General features: G+C 43.8%; 1 protein-coding gene across 22 annotated transcripts in view; it reads right to left on the reverse strand.

Annotated features, from left to right (window-relative positions):
• Positions 1-20,849, reverse strand: part of WDPCP (WD repeat containing planar cell polarity effector) — a 350,788-nt gene that overhangs the window by 26,943 nt on the left and 302,996 nt on the right. For 15 of the 22 annotated variants that reach the window (XR_008313269.1, XR_008313267.1, XR_008313266.1 and 12 more), the window contains one exon: positions 2,161-2,314. The exons of 5 other annotated variants lie outside the window; for them this stretch is intronic. Coding sequence is in view for 11 of the 17 variants with exons in the window: in XM_053284357.1 (XP_053140332.1) it covers positions 2,161-2,314 (154 nt within the window). In the remaining 6 variants the exon portion in view is untranslated. Of the gene's footprint in view, positions 1-2,160; positions 2,315-18,408; positions 18,507-20,849 lie in introns of those variants that run through there. 2 more of the 22 variants (XR_008313272.1, XR_008313275.1) reach the window with 2 other exon arrangements.

The raw sequence follows: 20,849 nt of genomic DNA on the forward strand, positions 1-20,849 counted from the left end.
GTGTTAATATAGTTTTGCCAACTAGAGAGAACTAAGAAGTAAACCATGGCAATGTGTAAATATATGCAAATTATTTCCTAGGTATTAGCACACTGTGTTTACTTGCAATGCTTTATGACAGCCATTAGGCAGTTTCTCAGCTTCATGGCCTCTAGCAGGAGTCAATTATTTTCTGTGCCAATCAGAAGTTATTACAGGGAGTTCTTTTAGAGTCATGTTTAGGTTTGATGGGATTCATGGGACTTCCACAATTCCAAAGAGTCATAGAAAGGACCGAATACTTTCTTTTGTATTTGGCAGTTCAAGGAGAGGGAAAATCTCTGGACAACAGATCTTTTTTTATTTTTGGGCTGGCCAGGGGTGTATCTAGGGTGGGGCAGGCAGGGCACGTGGCCTGGGAGCCACTTGAAGGGGGGCGCAATTTTTTAATTTTTTTTTAAAAAAGTCCACCGAAAACAAAATGGCCACCATGCATGCTCAAATGGCCTCTGTGGCCATGCCAGGCTTCACAGAGGCCATTTGAGCATGCATGGTGGCCATTTTGTTTTCAGCGGCCATTAAAAAAATAAGTTAAAAAAATGGCCACCGCACATGCTCAAATGGTCCCTGTGAGGCCCTAGAGGCCAGCAGGAGGAGGGGGAACCTTTGCAGACCCCCCATGGCCTTTAGGGAGCCCCCAAAGGGTCTACAGGTAAAAAAGATTTTTTTAAAAATTTAATATGTCACTGTACACATATTCAGTTTGGCACTATGTACAGAGAATTAGGGCTTGTGAATACTGAGATGAAGCTTATGAGCTAGGATTGTATTCATTTGCTCTTACTTTGCTTCTTGTGAGAAGTGAGTTAAATGTGATGTCTTAATAATATGGCTATTAATGGTGAGTTTGTCTTTGAATCAGTGTGAAATCCTTAGTATTAAGGCCCACTGGGAGTTTCTTGCTCTCTTTCTCTCCTTTTAACTGTCTTTCTGAAATACTAGAATATATTCTAAGCAGTGACACAGTTTACTTTGTATATCCTTTAATTATTTTCAGAGTATTTGGGAAAAGTCAAATTTTCCATTTATTTTTAAAACTTATGTAATAGTGATGCTACAATGCATAGTAGAGAATTAGACAGGCACTTCTGTTTAGTTTTCCAAGTACACCTCCACATAGTATTTGGGTATTTCATGAACCCCAGCATACTGAAATTTGTAGTTTTCCAGCATTTTTTGGTCTGGCTATGTCCACTGCTAAATAGTTTTTGAAATATTAATAGATTGATGAGCTTGACTTGTATTTTTCAGCTGATAGTATGGTAAAGTTATCTGAAAGATGGGTGTCAGATGTTTGGACAGGGGGCCCAATTTCAGTGCTTGCCCTAGGTGCTATTTTCCCTAGATACGCCTCTGGGGCTGGCAGCATTCTTTTGGATTTCAGTGGTATGAAGGCACTGTTAGTAAGGGTTGGAAGCTCTCTTTATGTTCTGCAGCTCAGCAAGAGGTAATCTTGGTGAGGGGAAAGTGGTTTATGCAGCTCCAGTGATTGCAAATAAGCTCAGTTGGGAAGATCAGTAACTTGTGGTGACCCATTTGGGCTGGACATTTGCAGCAGTCAAGACAGTAAGACAAGAAGCAAAACTAAAGCCAAGAATGGAAATGCTAACAGAGCATAAAATGTCCTGAAATAGATCTACTGGAGTCTGGTTTACTTTGTAAACTGGTTGCAGAGAATACTGTTCAGTTTTTCTTCCCAAGACTCTGGGGAAGGGGAACCTTGATCTTTGGAATTAAATCCTATTGTCTTTAAGGGAACTTGCTTCTAAAGATGGGCAACTGTATCACAGCCTTAAGTTGATGCTAAAAACTAATTAGGTTTTGTTTAAAAATTATCTGGTGACTCTAAGCACACTTATTTGGAAGTATAATCAACAGGGCTTGCTTACAAGTAAAATGCTTTAAGAGAGGAATGTCAGTGCTTTTGAATACAAAGTCAAAATTATTATGTTTAATGACAGACACTGATATTCATCTACGGTATTTCTAATATTACAGGAATCAGCTTTCAAAAACTCTAGTAGGTGCTATTGTACAGGAGAAACAGAAAGGAAAAAACAATTAAAATGACTAATTTTTATCCAGATGATTCCATCTTGCTGTAGTCTCTGACCACCTTACCCGGAAGAGTTGTTTGTTGTACGTGTGAAGCAGCAAGCATTTGCAACAGAGGGTGGTAGGTTGCCTTGACAGTTTTGTTCCTCTTGAGGCAGTACAGTCAGGTCCACAAATGTTTCATTTAAAACATCCTCTATGTCTGCCTGTCCTGGAATCTCTGTTTGTTTTTAAATCGAAATTAATAATAAAATCTATGATTAACACAAAATATAAGACGGATTGGAAAATGTATGTGTTACGTGTGGTTAGAGCCTCTCAAAGCAGCTTTCTACTATATGTTTCCCACTCACCTATAGTTTGTCTCAGCAGTCTTTGTTAATGTGTCAGTTTGAATAGGAGCATGTAACTTGGAATCACTAGACACTGTATATTGGAAAGACTTTATACGTTAAATTATCTATGGGCAAACTGCCAGATGGCAGGTGAACAGTTACTGGTAATGCATCTGAAGAGTTCACAGTCCCAACAAAAGAGAGAATTTTGCAATAAGATAAACAGCACAATTCAGAAGCAGTTCAGCATGCTCCTGTCACAATGAGATTGATGAAGATCTTCTCACGATCGGTGAGAACAGCTTCCGGTGGGTCTGTGGGGAGAGTGGGTTAACTTACTCCTCCCTGCAGATGATTGCTGGGTCCACAGGATTACCGGCTCTGTCACGAAGCCGGTTGGGGTGGTGGGGATTGGGGGCTGCCTGGCCCTCGGAAATCCTAGGATGCTCCACGTGAGTGCGTGGGGCATCCTGGGGAGACCCCCAGGATTGGGAGGCTTGTTCCAGCCTCCCAGAGGGGATCTTCTCATGTGTTGCTGTGGCGTAGAGTCACACCACAGTGGCGCACGACCAGAAAACACGCGTTAGCTGAGTGCTCGCTCTGCTAACCTGGGTTAAGGGGAGGGCTTCTTTGGCAGGCTAGCAGCCAGAGAACCACCGGGCGGTGGTTCTCATGATGGGGAAAAACTGGGCTGGGCTCCTTTAGCCCGGTTTCCCCCCATCATGAGAATTTCATCAATAGGTTTTAAAGTACAGGTAAGCCACATTGATATCAATGGGTGTGTCTAATTCTGTCTAGATTTCATTCTGTTAAGACAAACTAGAACAGCATCCTTCATGGCAAGGCCCATGAACTGGGGCAGTGCATCTGCTTTGCATTCAGAAGGTCTCTGGTTCAATCCCTGGGATCACCAGATAGGGCTAGGAAAGACCCTTGAGCCTGAAATCTTGGGAGTGCTGCTGCCAATCAGTGTATATAATATTGAGGTAGTTGAACCACCTTCAGCCTTAGAGGCAAGATGCCTCTAGAACACCAGTAGCAGGGGAGCAACAGCAGTAGAGAGGCATGCCCTCAGCTCTTGCCTATGGGCTTCCCAGAGGCATCTGGTGGGCCACTGTGTGAAACAGGATGCTGGATTGAATAGGCCTTGAGCCTGATCCAGCAGGGCTGTTCTTATGCAATGGTCTGATGCAGTATAAGGCAGCTTCCTATGACCCTAAGTGAAAATACATAATCTCCCTAACTGTTCATTAGGCCTGTGTGAAACTCCAGCCAAAGGAAAGTATTTTTCACAGCACCCTGGCACCATTCATTCATACATCTGATACTACTGCCCTTCCAAAAATGGCTGAGGGCGGCTCTGGGGCTAAGCAGAACTCTGTTTCTCCTAAAAGACTTCCCGCTTAGCATTGGGGAAAGCACAGCACTGCATTGAGGTCTCTCACACATTGAAGACTTTGCTTGAAAAATAGTGAAGATCACTGAAGTAGAACTATTGAATGACATCCAGGTGGAACCAAGTGCTTATTTTTATTGCTCTCCTGCTCATTTGATCAATCTAAGGAATTTATATTTGTAACAATTTTAAAGCTCTGTGTATACAATAAACATGATGCAGCTGAAGTTATGCTATCTTTAATCCTATTGATTTCAATAGGAAAGCAAAGCATTTGTTTAAATCTCTCACTGAAATCAGTGGAACCAAAAAATACTTAACTTTCCATGGGTATGCCAAGTGTGTAATTGGCTAGTGCATGTCACTTAAAACTTTAAAATTTACATTAAATCATTTCCCTCTTTTATACTGTAGATTAATGTTTTTGGACAGTGATGGATTTATGTTTTTGGACAGTGACTCTGAAGACAGCAGGCAAATGATGGAGTAGCATAACAGATTTTCCAAATTTTAAAAAAACAATTTAAAATTGTGTAAAGCTGAAATTGTTTGATTAAATTGAAATGATACATTAAAAATGCATACTGTTATGTGCGATACTCTTAGAAATAATCAAATCTTAGCTTGCAGAGTACGGATTAAGAAAAAAATCCTGTTATCAATAAAGACTTTAAAGGGTTTTTCTCCAAATCATAAAACTGCCCCCCCGCGCCTTTAAATCCTGTTTTCTCTCTTCCTTGTTCTCTGGGCACCCTGTACAGCTTGATCTGCACATAACCCAGGTTAACATCATGGGCAGTGGAAAGAATGTGAAGCTATACATGCTATACCATACTGCTTTGTAATACATTTGAGCTCCAGCCCTAGAAAGATTCACCAGCTTAGGAGGGCAAAGGAGCTTGTAAGTACCTCCAATTCTTTATTACCTAAAGCCTTACTTCCGAAGAGTCGGAACAATCATTCTGACCTGTTAGTGATGCTTGAGATTATGTATTTTCATATTCTGTAAAGAAGAAACTAGGTCATAAGTAGTCCAGTAAATAGAATAATTTCTATTTCTGTCTATTATTTTTAGAGTACATACATGGAACTATGGAGGCAGTGGCACATTTAAGGAGAGGCAAAGTAGGCACTTGCCTACGGTGGCAAGATTTGAGGAGCAGCAAATCTTGCTGTTCCTCAAATTTTGCCGCCCCTCTCTGGGGGTGAGAGGAAAGTCCCCCCTTCTTTCTTTTAAAAACTGCCACTGCGTGGTGGGATGGGGGCAGCGAAGGCTGCACAGAGGGGAGGGCGAGAAGACAGTTCCCCTTTTTACTTTAAAATGCCACTGTGTGGCGGGATGGTGTGGCAGCGGCTGCAGCAGGGAGGGTGGTGGTGGGGCCAGGGGAAAGTTCCCCCTTTTATTTTTAATGCAATGCCACTGTGTGGCAGGGCAGCAAGAGAGAGCTCCTTCTAGCTCCCCTCCTTCCGCCCAAATGACTGCACGCCCCCATCTACAGTCTGTTATGGCCCTTTCTCTGCATGTGTAGAAACTTTCAAAAAGGATTTGCAAGGATCTGACCACTCAGACAGGTAAGCCTTTGCCTTTTATTGTAACTTCAGCCTCTCCCATTTTTTCTAGTTTAAAATCAATCCACTATATGCTATAAAAGCCATATTCCTTGTGTGTCAACAGTTCTTTTTGGAATGGACAGTTAACTACTCACTACATATTCTTTTTCATGTATTATATTTTGTTTCCTTTTCTCCTCAAAATGATGAGGCGATAGCTTTTATGATTAAGATAAGTATGGAGAGCTTCAACTATACGGGAAATGTTTTTGCCACCTGTACAACAGTGTTATGCTGGTGTTTCTCTGCAGTGTGCAAGCCTAAAGTATAGACAACATATATACAGGGAACCAGGATTCTCAGAGGCATGTACAGAGCATGCATGTTCTCCACACTTTACATATTTGTTGCATATATGCCAGTATTACATCTGTTTTCTGCAGCAAGCGGTTTTACCGCATAAACTGTGGAGCTGCCCTGAACTAGTACTAAGTTAAAGTTTTAACAACAAAAGGCTTTCAAGCTGTTCTCATAAATTTCATGTGATGGCAGTCTTGGAACGGATTAAACTCTTAATTACGAATAGGCCCATTCTTCCTTCAGGCTCTTTTAGAATTGGCTCACATCTGAGAAATCTAACCAGAATGTCATACATCTAGAAATGGAAGTAGCTTGTAATATTTTTTTTTCCTTAAGGATTTTAAAAAATTACAATTTAAGTTTGCAAAAACTATCATTGTTAAGACAAGGAAAATTGGGATGGCATTGGCATACAATTAGAACCAAGTAGTATCCATTGGGAATTGAGGTGTATGCTCTTCCCTCTGGTATTTGCTGATCATCACTAGCTGGAAGACTTATTTCCACACAAAGCTCATCATAAATGTTCATACAATTTGGCTGTTGGGGAATTTGGAGAACCCTTAGGGCGGGGGTCTTCTGCTAGATGAGCATTGTAATCCATTTTGAACATCAATCTGAAACAAGGAACCCTCCTTCCAAGAGAGGTAAAGGCAGTGGAGCCTATGCACCCATAGGCAGAACCAAGCAGTGATGGGGGCAGAGCCCATGAAAGAAGATCATTTCAGGTGTACAGCTTATTCCACGTGCTTAGTCTCTTAGCTTCAAGTGGTGTATGGTATACAAAATACCAGGGAAGCATAGATATCCATACACAATTCAGATTCCAAACACTAAGGACTAAAAGTGCTAACTCAACTATTTGAACACAGCTGCAGTTTACATGCTAAGCTGTATGTATAAACACACACATATGCAGCACATAAGTAAGCAAATAAGCCTGAAGGCAATCCAGAAAACAAATTTACCACTTTTACAAGTGGGAAACACTGAGGTGAAGATTTTCCAGCAGGGGCATAGCAAGGTTGCAGGGGATCTTGGGACAAAATGTGAAGATGGGCCCTTACTAGGGATGTGCATGAAACCAGTTCGGAGGCCCTTTATGGGCCTCTGAACCGGTTCAAATAACTGGTGGTTCTGCCGGTTTGACAGCAGGGGGTGTCTAACTGTAAGAGCAGGGGAGGGTGCACTTACCCCTCCTGCTGCTTTCCCCCTGCTGGTGTCTGTTTTATTCCAAGCCCATTGGGGTGGCAGTGTACCTCCCTGCCACCTCGTTGCCCGGATATGACCGGAATTCTCCGACACACCTGTGCGCCCCTTGCTGTTTGCATTAGGCCTAAGGCCCATCTAGTCCAGCATCAATTGGAGAGATCCTTTTGGAGCTCCTTACAATCTGATTTGGATGTTACTACCCTAATTTTATTTATTTATTTATTTATTCATTCATTCAATTTCTATACCGCCCTTCCAAAAATGGCTCAGGGTGGTTTACAGAGAGAAATAATAAATAAATAAGATAAGATGGATCCCTGTCCCCAAAGCGCTCACAATCTAAAAAAAAACATAAGATAGACACCAGTAACAGTCACTGGAGGTACTGTGCTGGGGGTGGATAGGGCCAGTTACTCTCCCCCTGCTAAATAAAGAGGATCACCACATTAAAAGGTGCCTCCTTGCCAAGTTAGCAGGGGTTTTATAGTTTGGTGTCTTCTGCAAATTTGGCTACCTTGCTGCTTACCCCAATTTTTTGTTCATTTATGAATAAATTAAGAAGCACTGGTCTGAGTACAGATCCCTGGGGAACCCCACTTCTTACTTCCCTCCATTGTGAAAATGCTCCATTTATGCCTACCCTTTGTTTCCTGTCCTTCAAACAGTTAGCAATCCACACATGTACTTGTCCCCTTATCCCATGACTGCTAAGTTTTCTCAAGAGTCTTTGATGAGGAACTTTGTTGAAAGCTTTTTGGAAGTCCAGATATCCTATGTCAACTGGAACACCTTTATCCACACACCTTTTGACACTCTCAAAGAACTCCAAAGGTTAGTGAGGCAAGGTTTACCTTTGCAGAAACCTTGCTGGTTCTCCCCCAGCATGGCCTGTTCTTCTATGTGATTAACAATTTTATCCTTGAGAATGCTTTCTATCAATTTGCCTGGAACAGACATTGAGCTAACCAGCCTCTAATTTCCCAGATCACCCCTGGATCCCTTTTTGAATATTGGTGTTACATCGACTACTTTCCAGTCCTTCGGTACAAAGCCTGATTGAGGGATGAGTTATATATTTTTGCAAGGAAGTCAGCAGTTTCACATTTGAGTTCTTTAAGGACTCTTGGATGGATGCCGTCTCGCCTTGGCGATTTGTTAGTTTTTAATTTTTCCAGACAATTTAGAATGTCATCTCTTTTCACTTCTATCTGACCCAGTTCTTTAGCCTCCGTCCCTGAGAAGCCCGGTTCAGGAACAGGTATACGCTCAGTATCTTCTGCTGTGAAGACAGATGCGAAGAACTCATTTAGCTTCCTTGCAACCTCCATATCCTCCTTTCACTCCTTCACTGTGTAATGGTCCAACTGCCTCCCTGGCAGGTTTCCTGCTTCTGAAGTATTTAAAGAAGTTTTTGTTATTCCCCTTGATGCTTTTAGCTAAATGTTCCTCAAATTCTCTTCTCATCTCCCTTATTGTCACTGCAATTTCTTTTGCCATAATTTGTGTTCCCTTCCTGTTCTCTTCATTTGGGCAGGACTTCCAATTTCTGAAGGAAGTCTTCTTCCCCTTTATAGCTTCCTTGACTTTACCTGTTAGCCATGCTGGCACCCTCCCGGTCTTGGTGGTACCTTTCCTACTTTTTGGTATACATTCTAACTGGGCTTCTAGTATTGTGGCTTTAAGTAAACTTCATGCATTCTGGAGCGAAGTGACTCTCTTGATTTTCCCTTTCAGTAGTACATAGTGATGTGAATATACCAACTTTGTGCTGGCACAGTGCCCACAAATCAGGAAGAATTTCTACTCTCAAATCTCCATAGCACTTTCTGAGATGAAATATATTTCAAAGGCATGCAACTGCATGGAAGAATGAAAGTAGTCTCTTAATGTTGTTTGCAGCACTGACAGCTCTATTTAACAGGAGCCATTAAAATATTTACAAAGTAGCAGCTGTTCTTGTATTAAAACAGCTTCTTTTGGCATGAAAAATAAACTAGTTGATAAGTGAAAGATAAGCCATTTTACTACTTTTTATGTGTGTGCACTCTGCATGGTATGCAGAGCCAATTCTGTACAATCTGATGTTTACAAAGTAATCGTAATGTATGACCTCCTTAGGCAACAGGGATAGAAGAAACCTTTAAAATGCTGAAGCAAGCATTTAATCAGAACTCTTCATGCTGATCTTTGAAAAATTCAATACATTCAACAAATGCAACCCTTTCAAAAGATAAAATACAGGATTCGTTTTTTTGCACTTTAGGAGTTGCAGATATATTCCAATGAACTACTAGTAAGTCAAACTGATTCTATTCACTGCTGTTAAAAATAGGAAGACATAGAGATTTCTCAGAGGAATGGTGTAACAGAGAAACATTACAAGACCATACCTGGTATAAGAAAGCAATGTATTCACAACCCACATTAGAAAGATGTATATATCTTTTTAAATATTGGGTTGGATCTGGACTGAGGAAACCTTAGGAATAGGATCCAACCCAAAGACTCTAATGTGAGAGAGTGTAAAATATGCAATGCTAGCTGTGCCACGGAATTAGGGAATTAGACCACTAAGGAAGAATGCCAGTACCAGGGCGTAGCTACAACTGAACAAGGTGGGGAGTGGGAACAAACTTCTCTGGACCCCTGAGGGAGAGGAGGACTCACCGGCTGGGTGGCAGCTTGATCTTTGTTTTTCTTCTTGTGCCTCTCTGAAGAAGAGGGCAGGGGGCAGACAGAGGCCCATCTCCACTTTTTGTCCCAGGCCCCACTAAAACTGCGCTATGCCCCTGATACTGATGTCTTTTTGCTAGGCTAAGAACAGTTCTTAACCCAATTGAGTCTGTCAGCATGAGCACCAAGGAATTGTGTGTTACACGCTGACTCAAGATTGTAGAGAGGCTGGCATCCTAGGTCTGGATCTATACTTTGAAGAAAGCCCCATTGAACAAAGCAGGACTTCCTTTATAGCAAACTTGCTTAAGACCACCCTCTAAGTACAAATAGGGTATTTAGTCAAGGACAAAATCCTGAGCAGAAGCAGTTATATTATCCAAGCCTCCAGCTAAAGGTGAACCTCCAAATATTGATGAATGTGAGCAGAATAATTTCCCCTTTCCTAAAAGTGTGAAGATGACAATTTCACCTGAAGAGGTACTTATTTTCTTAATAAAGCATGAAACAGAGATGTTTTCAGTTCCAGCAATGTCCAGTTAATGGTGTAGGTTCTTCACTAGTTGTTGTTCTCCATTATCACGCACTGGACTGAAAAAGAAAATCTATAACGTAGGAAGTCATCTCCAAGAAGACTTGCAACCCAAATCTATGTATGTTTACTCAAAAGTAAACCTGAGTTAAAAGGCATTTACTTCCAGGTAAGTGTTCACAGAATTGCAGCCTTAAATTCATGGGATGGAGTTGATGAATTTCTAAGGGTAATGAATTCAGGATAAGCTGCCGGCCATAATAGGTTCCTTTTTATTCCAGTATGTTGACTCAAAGCATTAAAGGGGCAGTGACAGCATTCAGTTCATAGCTCTTTATCAAAGCTATTATAAGCAAGCATGTTTGAGTGGATGGATGTCTGGATAGGAAATCTGCCTTCTAGATGGGAGTTGCGGCCTGAAGTGAATTATAGTTTGAAGTTATGGTGATGAGAAGACAAAAGGAGAAACTGTAGTCCTGGTTATGTAGCATTGCAAAACTGCATTTATTGCTGGGTGATAGTAGGTGATGAGAACATGCAGTTACACATCTTGTACATTTTCAGATATGAGGAAATTGCCCCAGGCATTGGCTACAGTGTCTCAGTTGGCTCCCTTTTGACTTTCTGCAAGGTATAAAAAACCTGTTTAACCAGGAAATGTCCTTAACAAACCATTTCTAGAATATGAATCAGGGGACTGGTGGTAGAATTGTTGCTGAAAGTAAGGTACCTGTATTTTGCATTCTGCCTCTTACTGTGGTCACTTAAAGTGGCGTAGTGGGGAAATGCTTGACTAACAAGCAGAAGGTTGCCGGTTCAAATTTCCACTGCTGCTATATCGGGCAGCAGCGATATAGGAAGATGCTGAAAGGCATCATCTCATACTGCACGGGTGGAGGCAATGGAAAACGCTTCCTGTATTCTACCAAAGAAAACCATAGGGCTCTGTGGGCGCCAGGAGTCGGAATCGACTCGACGGCACACTTTACCTCTTACTGTGAAACAAAGAGGCAGACGAGAAGATAACTTGCAGTGGGGAGATTTTTAGCTTCCTCCTGAAGCTGCTTTTCCCTAGATGTTCCTAGTGGAGTTTAATTAGATGAGTTTGAACACAACGTGCAGCTTTGAGAAAAACATATATCAATTTTCTTCCTCTCCTTACAGAATTTTCTCTATAATTTAGTTGGAGGATTCTGTGGCAACAAGAGAACTCCTCCTCATCCTCTTTTCTTCTGCTGTGACACTAGTGATGCATCAAATGTATGAAGGAGGGGGAAGACCCTGTGTTTGGGGAAGGGTGGGTGCTTATTGGTTCAGGTTTGATTGCCACTGATTTCATCAAAAGAAAACTACTCCATATATTGGCCGCCTTTGGCAATACATGTAACTGCGGGTCCAATGCACCCGCAGTTTGCCTCCCAGTCTTCTGGCGGTCTCTGAGACGATCAGGAACTGCATCTTGGAGAAGGCAAAGGGAGCGGAACTGACTATGAGGATTCCCTTGGCCCTTGCCATGCCACCCAATGAGTTTTAAGGGGCGGGAGGAGTTTCCTTCCTTAACTCCAGTTTGGGTGAGTTGCCCACACCGGATGACACGGTGGAAGCTCTCAACCCTTGTTTTGATAAGTATCATGCACTACAAACTGAGGGTTCATTTTGAGGTTTGGAGGAGGAATCAGAACTGTGGTTGGATCCGAGAACCGTGGTTCTGATTATTCGGATGTCATGGAGGGCCAGCCTGAGATGGGTTTGCCTCAGGTTTTCTGTGATGTCTGAAGGTGACCATAGGCTGTGTATTTTCTGAGTTTGTTACAGTCCATGAACCCAGTTACCAAGGACCCGTTGATGTCAACACAATGGTGAAATTGACTAGACCACATTGCAAGCAGATTCTGATCTGATCGATGTCAGTTGTAACTTATTAAAAAGAAAAAATAGTACATACATGCAGGGGCGTAACGATGGGGGGGCAGGCAGGGCACGTGCCCTGGGCGCCACTCTGGTGGGTCACGTGGGGGGGGCAAAAAGTGGCATGCCCCCCGACCCCCCCGGATCACGTGGCGGTGGTGGGCGGCGGGGGCGGGTGGTGGCAGATTGCCCAGTGCGGCGATGGCGGGTGGCGGCGGATCACCCAGTGCGGCGGTGGCGGGTGGCAGCAGCGGATCGAGTGCAGCAGAGCGACGCCGAGGCCTGCAGTCTGGCCCGGCGTCGCTTCCCAACTGCGCAGGCATGCCTTGCAGTTGGGAAGTGACGCCGGGCCAGAAGGCAGGCCTCGGCGTCGCTCTGCTGCACTTGATCCGCTGCTGCTGCCTGCCACCGCTGCACTGGGCGATCTGCTGCCACCCGCCACCGCCGCACTGGGCGATCCACCGCCACCCGCCACCGCCGCACTGGGCGACGATCCGCTGCCACCCACCACCACCGCACTGGGCGACAATCCGCCGCCACCCGCCACCGCTGCGCTCACTCCCGCCGCCGCCCGCCACCGTGCTCACTCCCGCCACCACTGCGCTCACTCGGGGCGGGGGGCGCACTCAGGTATGTGGGGATGTAGGGGGTGGGGGGGGCGCAATTTCAGGGGCAGATCTTGCCCTGGGCGCCGTTTCCCCCCGGTATGCCACTGCATACATCTGTAAGTAAATTCTAGCAAAAGGGCTTGCAGTTTTGCAAGCATTCCTTGTATACCATGAAATGACCATGCACCCTCCCTTCACTCCTTGCTAGATGATGACCAGAAGAGCTGCTTGATTTTAAGGATATAATAGTGTTGCTGCCAAGAATCCTTACAAAGACAAATTCTAGGAAATTTAATTAGATAGACCATCAAAGTGTTTCCCCCCCAATTTCTTAAGCGAGTTTCATGGAAATCTGACATGGACAGAAATCCAGTGAACTGAAACAATATAGCTTGTTTGTTTCATCATTCTGTGGAAGTACAGACTTCCTTTCTGTAAAAGTATTTGATAAAACTGCCAATGTTTGTCAGAAGGTATACTTTCTCATGCTTTTCCAATGGGAGAGTTTCTCCTGCATTTTCTGGGAAACTGAAGAATTTCCCCAGAGTTTTTTATTTTTCTGGTAGCCTGGGCAAGATCTGAAGCCCTACCTGTAAAAGGACATGTTTGTATTTTTCATGTCTTGGTCTGGGAGTTTCATGTCAGTGAGTGAGTGAGGCCCAAGCAGCTGTATGTATATAGATAGATACACATATTTCATGTATTAATTTTCTAAACAATTTAAAAGAAATTTAGTAACTTTCCGACAAAGCAATTTTAACCCATTAATAGCCATTACAGAAACTTGTTATTGTAGTGATAATAATTAAAGAGCTGATTAGTCACTTTAGAGCCTAAATAGCTTTCTAGAACACTTTTATTGTACAAGGATGACCCTTTCATGAGATAAGGTGAGACAGTCCTCTCAGGTGGCAGATTTCTGGGGGACTCAGGGGCAGATTAATTTTTTTGCCACCTGTAGGGAATAAAGATTTGCCACCCCAGCTTGACGGGGTCGGGGGCAAGTTAAATCTTTAAAAACAAAAAACAAAAACTTTTTTCAACCACTGCTGTGTGATGAGGATGGGAGCAGAGTTGGGGGTGGCCAGCGGGGTGCAGGCACTCAAAGTGAGGGGAGACTGAGGTTGGGGAGGTGGCAGCAAGAACTCCTTCCCTGAGCCCACTTGCTGCCCAAATGACAGGTGGGCCATTTTTGGCCCATTTTGGGGCTCTCTGCTCATGCGCTTGGGGAAAGAGCTGTTGCTGCCATCTCTGCCAGGATGGTGGCACAGATGGTGGCAAGAGCTCCTTTCCTGAGCCTGCCTGCCACCCAAATGACAGGTCAGGCCATTTTCGGACCATTTCAGGCCTCTGCGCATGTGGGCCTCCCGAACCTCCATTTCCCCGAACCTCCGTGAGTGCCAGCCCCCTGAAGGCTGCCCCCCCCGTCTCCACTACCAACCCCACTGCACAGTGGCGGTTGGGAGAAAAAAATTAACTTGCCCCGACCCCTGAATTTGCCGCCTCTCATACTTTGCCACTGTAGGCGGGGGTGTCTCCTGACAAGTCTCCTGACAGCCATTTCATCAACCAAGTACAAATACAGGTGGAGCCCAAGGTACTGTGTTGCCTGAGGCAAGGAGCCAAATGCCACTTAGCCCCATGCCCCTGGTTGGGGGGGGGCACTTTCCTTTCAAAACCAGCTCTTGCAAGCTTTGAAAGTGGTGAGGGCGGGAGAGCAAGAAAGAGGGAAAGCTGCCAGCAGCCTCCTCTTCTCTACTCCTGCTTCTTGCAACCTTTGCAAGGGGTATGAGGAGAGGTGCTTATCGCAAGATTGCAAAGATCATAGTGGTCTCAAGTTGCTGCTCTGATGGCAATGGGGCCATCAGAGGCGTTACTATCTTTGCAACCTTGCGATAAGCACCTTTCCTCATACCCCTTGCAAAGGTTGCAAGAAGCAGGAGTAGAGAAGAGGAGGCTGCTGGCAGCTTTCCCTCTTTCTTGCTCTCCCGCCCTCACCACTTTCAAAGCTTGCAAGAGCTGGTTTTGAAAGGAAAGTGCCCCCCCCCAACCAGGGGCATGGGGCTAAGTGGCATTTGGCTCCTTGCCTCAGGCAACACAGTACCTTGGGCTCCACCTGTATTTGTACTTGGTTGATGAAATGGCTGCATTCTCACAATCATAGCGGTCCTGGTTAAAGAGTTAACCAGGATTTCTGAGTCCCGCAGAGCTGGTTATGAGAATGAATACTTCCTGGGTAATCCTGGTCAAACCACTGTGGTTAAACCTCATTTAACCAGGATAAATAATCTCCTAACCTAAGCAACAGAATCAGATCCTATTCTCCAGTCTCCATAAGCTACAACTGTTAAAGGGTTGTAATGTAATTTGATCTGTTAGATTCAGAACAGAGGAACTTTTAGCTTTGGCCCTTATTTTGGAGATCAAAATGACTTTCATAGCACAAAGAGCCATCTACCAGCTAAGGATGGTGCACCAGCTGCAGACTCTCCTATTCAGAGATAGGCTTGCAGTAGTTATCTATGCCCTGGTAACATCCAGACTTGACTGCAATGTATTCTCCCTCTCACATAGCACTAGAACCAGGGGTCATCCCATGAAATTGATTACCAGGGAATTTAGGACAAATAAATACATTTTTCACACAACACATAATCAACTTGTGGAATTCTCTGCCACAAGATGTAGTGACAGCCAATAACCCAATGCCTTTAAGAGGGGTTTGGATAACTTCATGGAGGAGAGGTTTATCAGTGGTTACTAGTTGGAGGGCTATAGGCCACCTCCAGCCTCAAAGTGAAACAGGAAGCTGGACAAGGTAGGTCTTGGGCTTAATCCAGCAGGGTTGGTCTTATGTTTCAAACTGAATCTCCACTGAGATTCGATTTTTACATTTTAATGTGTTTTTAACATTTTTAAATCTAATTTTTATCTTATAGATTTTAAATGCGTTATATTTTATGTTTTAATTCTGTACCACCGCCTAAAGATTTTTATACTAGGTAGGTGGTATATAAATTCAATAAATTAATAAACAAACAAACACATGTATGTTCTTCTTATAAGTCTGCCCTTGAAGACTGTGGCCATTGGTTCAGAATACTGTGGCCAAATAAACTGGAATGGACCAATGGGAACATAGCCTTGTGTATTAAAAAAAACTTCACTGGCTTCAGTCTGTTGCTAGCACATTTCAAAGTGCTGGTTTTAACCTATAAAGCCCTATAAAATGGGAGACCAAGCCAAGGGCCACCTTCTTCCATATGAAGCCTTCCCAGTCTTTGAGACTTGCATCAGATAACCTGCTCTGGGTGCCTTGATTGCAAGTGATTAGGCTTTCTTGGTGGTGGCACTTGGTTGTGGAACACTTGTTGGGTGCTCTTTCTGTTAATCTTTAGAGGCCACATAAAAACAAGCTTTTCCTCCCAAGCTTTTTAATTAGATGAGTTGTGTGTATGCTTTGATTTTTATTGCTGTTTTATTGATATACCGAGATATGTTTCTGTTTCTATTAGTTCTGCTTTTTACTGATGTATTTGAGGTTATAGCATGCTACTGGTATTGTGCAGGTTAACTAGTTAATATTAATTTTTGTTTTTAGTTGCTTTGTAAACTTTTAAAATTGAAATATAGGGTGACTTTAAAAAAGTCATTTTAACAACATGTAGTCAGTAACAATAAATAGTGGAATCAATAATGGGAGCCATCACTACAGTAGCTCCCAGGCCTTGAAATGAAGCACACTGACTTTAGTTCTTCATAGGCTCTTCAGGTGCTTCCATCTAGAAGTTAAGGAGGAGGGCATTTTTTGGTAGTGGTACTCAAATTATGGAACTCCCTCCACAGACATGTTCATTCTGCTGCCTTTAATTTTTTGGTTTTTTACATTTATATCCTGCTCTTCCTCCAAGGAGCCCAGAGTGATGTACATGGTTTTTTCCCCCCCTCACAATAACCCTGCAAGGTAGGTTAGGCTGAGAGATTCATGACTGGCCCAGAGTCATCCAGTGAGCTTCATGGCTGAATGGGGATTTGAACTTGGGTCTTCTCGGTCCTAGTCCAACACTCTAACCACTATGCCATGCTGGCTCTCTCTCTTTTAGGCCCCTGATGAAGTCGGTCATGTTCTCTCATTCCTTTAGTGACTTTTAATGGTATTGGAGATCCTTTCAATGCTGTTTTTACCTGGCCTTGGAATTGCTATCACCTGTTTTCTGTTATTTCTAGTTCCATTGTATGTAATTTTTTTTGATGTTTTACGTCAAAGGCTTTCTTGGGGGGTAGAATAATATAAATATATACAATATAAAAAAATAGAAGTCATAACCAAAAGCCTTATATCTCTTGTACTGACCTGCCTAAGTTAGCCCACACTGATATATAATTTCATTTCATGAAAGGATAACCAGGGAGGCTGCGAGATGTTTTAGGCAACTCTCTAGGTCTGAGTCACAGCTCAGCTTGGATTTTAGTTAGGGTTTCCAAGAATAATTCATCAGTGTCCACTACAGAATTCGTGGACACTTCTGAATTGTAGGAACAGACAACTATTTCAAAACAAAGGGTTCCCCCCAATATGGTGTTCTTTTTCTTAAACAAACAAACAAACAAACAAAAATATTCCAAGGGAATGTTAATGATAACTCTGGTAGATGCAATACAGTCTCTTAATGGACATCATCACAACTAATCGGAATTACATATATCAAATTTAAGCTAAGAAAAACAAAGGAATTTAAGACTGACATACAGTTTTTCAAAGCTGGATTCCACCGTCACACTGGTAAGCTCTTTTGTTGTTTTGTTTTGTGTTAAATTTTGAAACTTTTGTGTTTTGATTTTTTTGATTGAATGTCTTAAGACAATAGATGCAACTGACAGTTAAAAAAAAATAACTTGGCTTATGTTGACCTTTTAAAATATATAAGCATCATGGTTTTTCTAATAAAGTGACTTTTCACCTAGATGCTTTCAGGTTATAGCTGTTTTTGAAGAGCAAAATGAAAGGATGAACTGTCAAGATATGCCTGGCCAAATTTTTAATGGCCCAGTGCACACATTTAGCTGACAAGTGACTGAAATCTGACCCAGTTGCTCACCCTTTCTTGTTACTTCAAAACTGATTTGGGCTTAAACATCTAACATCTACAGGTGTTCACATTCTCCAGCTTGTCAGCAGCACAGGCCTCATCAAATATGGTCTCAGGATGTGGTCAGACTAAAATATATCTAAAGACCCCACAAGTGAATCCAGTGAAACCAACTTGGCCACCTGTGTCCCTCAAGGCTTTTCGTTGCATCTGTCCTTCACAAACTCAAATTTGGAAGAGTAGTTAGTAAAACACCAATTTGCTAAAGCAATTACATTGAATGCACAGCAACTAGGAAGTTAAGCAATGCGCGGAATTTAATTTGATAATTCATGGTCATAAGACTGAAACTTAACATTTAACCTTGCAGCAAATTAAATTGGCTTTCTGATCCAGTGAAAAATTTCAGGCTATTGAAACTGGAGTGTGCAAAGCACATCCTAATGAAAATACTGTTATCTCTTTTTTAAAAAGTAAAAATAATTAGGACAATTTTTCTTCTTCCCCCCAATCCTTCGTAAAAAGATGGAAATACAGTATTCACATTTAAATATAAAGTGTCACACAGCTGCAACAAATGCTGACTGGGTGCCCACTGTGCTGGGGAGGCCCATTCCGCACAGACCATTGGGGCCCAACCATAAACCCAAGATTAAACTCCCGCTGAACCCGCTGCTTGGACTAATTTGACATTCTGGCCTTCCTCCTTAAAACTCCACTTTTTGCATGCTTGAACCTTTTTGTTTTCTGGAATTAAAACAATATTGAGTGTAACTTACTAAAAAGGCTGCACATGTTATCCAGGAGTCGTGTAGGGAGCCAGACAAACTGAGCCCTGGATAAGGCCCCATAGCTGACCCCTGATGCCTTAGGCCTCATAGTGGGCTGCCCGGGGCGGGAGGGGGAAGCATTGTCTCACATTTCTTTCATCACCTCCCACCCTCCTTATTGGTGAATGATACAGGGGGCTTTGGGAAGAAGGTGCACTTACTGAGGGGGAGGGATGGAGGAGCCACTAAATTCAAGGGTGGCGGTGGCTTATCTATCTCCCCCACCAACCAGTGAATGGGGGAAAATGTGGCGACTCCTCCTCCCAGAGGAGAGGAGAAAGAGCTGCTTCTGGCACCCCGCCTCCCCATTTGTTGAGGAAGAGTGGGAGGGGCTGCACAGGCTAATACTGCCATTTGCCTGTCTACAAATAAATTCCCTTCCTTAGAGTAGTAAAAACAGGCAAAGGACTACATATTGCAGTCTAATGGGATGGTAATTTTTCAATTTAATTTTTAAAAAATTAGCTTATCTCTCAACTATCCACAAATTTATGAGGTGATAAAAAAATAATTTAGCCCTCTTTCAATACTCCTCCCCCCGCCACACATCTTTTGCTCTAAAGCCCCTGCTAACTGAGCAAAGAGGTACCTTTTAAAAGTGGTGATTCTCTTTATTGAGCAGGGGGAGAGCAACTGGCCTATCCAGCCCCAGCACAGCATCCCTCCAATGGTTGCTGCTGCTGTCTGTCTTACGTTTCTTTTTAGATTGTGGGGACAGGGATCCATCTTTATTTATTTTTATTTTTATTTGTAAACTGCTTTGGGAACTTTTGTTGAAAAGTGGTACATATATATCCGTTGTTGTTGTAAAGATCTAATCACCTCCCTGACAGGGTTTCCCCCTCATGTATTAAAAGAAATTTTAGTTGACTGTTTTTATGTCTTTAACAATTTGCTCCTCAAATGCCTTCTTTGCTTGCTTTATCATCAGTTTACATTTGCTTTTCCTTAGCGTATGCTCCTTTTATTTTCCACATTTGGGCAAAACTCCCAGTTTCTAAAGGAAGACTTCGTGCCTTTTATGACTTTCTTGATACTATTTAACCGTGTTAGCATCCTCCTGGACTTGATCATACCCTTTTAAAAATCCGTGGTCTAACCCTGTAGCCAGGGTGGGGCTGTGGGGACACTGCCATACCTAGAGCACTGTTTCACCCCACCTAGGGTTTTTTTTTTAAACTGGCTTTTTAATTTGTGACAATGATGGTGTCCATTTAAAGAATGACAGCTTGTTTTAAAAACAGGAAGAATTAGAGGTGTTGCCAAGTATTTAAAAGATCTGGGGTCTAGGACCGTACTCCCCCCCCCCCCGGCACCATTTTTATAATCAAACCTTTTCAAGCTCTGTAAAGGAATCCATAACTTTCTTCCAATTTTTAAAGCCATTAATCACCAATACATCCTTGTTATATTGGGTGTGTTTTGGTGAGGGGCACTGCTATGGATCTATTAGGATTGGGTCCTTGGTAGTGATGTGCACGGTCCGGAGAAGTCCGGACCGGCACTGAAGGGGGGCCTTGTTTTTAGGGCGGGGAGGGCTTGCTTAGCCCTCCCGCCTCCTTGCCCCCGCCAGCGCCCGTATTTTCTAGTATAGGGGCGCTGGAAACCAGCCGCCCCCCCGCCGCGGCGAAAGAACTCCCAATGCCAGCCCTCCCTCCCTCCCAGCTAGCTGCCCGCCCGCCCGCCCGCTCGCTCACCCGCTCACCGCATAGGAAACGAGAGGAGCTCCGGCACAGAGCTCCTCTCGTTTGGAAGGCCTCCGGCATAATGGTGTTTTGCGCGCGCGCGCGCGCATGCGCGCACCACAAAACACGCCGTTCGCCAGAGGCCCGGTCTACCCGCCGGGAAAGGGCCGGGGCGGCGGCGGTCTACCCGCCGGGAAAGGTCTACCCAGCGATCGGAGGCCCGGTCTACCCGCCGGGAAAGGGCCGGGGCGGCGGCGGCGGCGGTCTACCCGCCGGGAAAGGGCCGGGGCGGCGGCGGCGGCGGGGGGGGCGGCTGGTTTCCAGCGCCCCTATACTAGAAAATACGGGCGCTGGCGGGGGCAAGGAGGCGGGAGGGCTAAGCAAGCCCTCCCGCCCTTAAAGGCATACCCCCCACCCGGACCCGAACCAGGCAGGGCCGGACTGGTCCGGCAGTTCGGCCATTCTTTGGAATGGCCGCCGGACCGGTTCGGGCACACTGCTAGTCCTTGGCCCACAGTACTTTATTTTCAAGTTTCTTTTGACTTTTGAAATTGCTACTTGTGGCAGCCTTGCCA

This window comes from Hemicordylus capensis, chromosome 1 (genome assembly GCF_027244095.1).
Source record: "Hemicordylus capensis ecotype Gifberg chromosome 1, rHemCap1.1.pri, whole genome shotgun sequence".
Taxonomy (NCBI): domain Eukaryota; kingdom Metazoa; phylum Chordata; class Lepidosauria; order Squamata; family Cordylidae; genus Hemicordylus; species Hemicordylus capensis.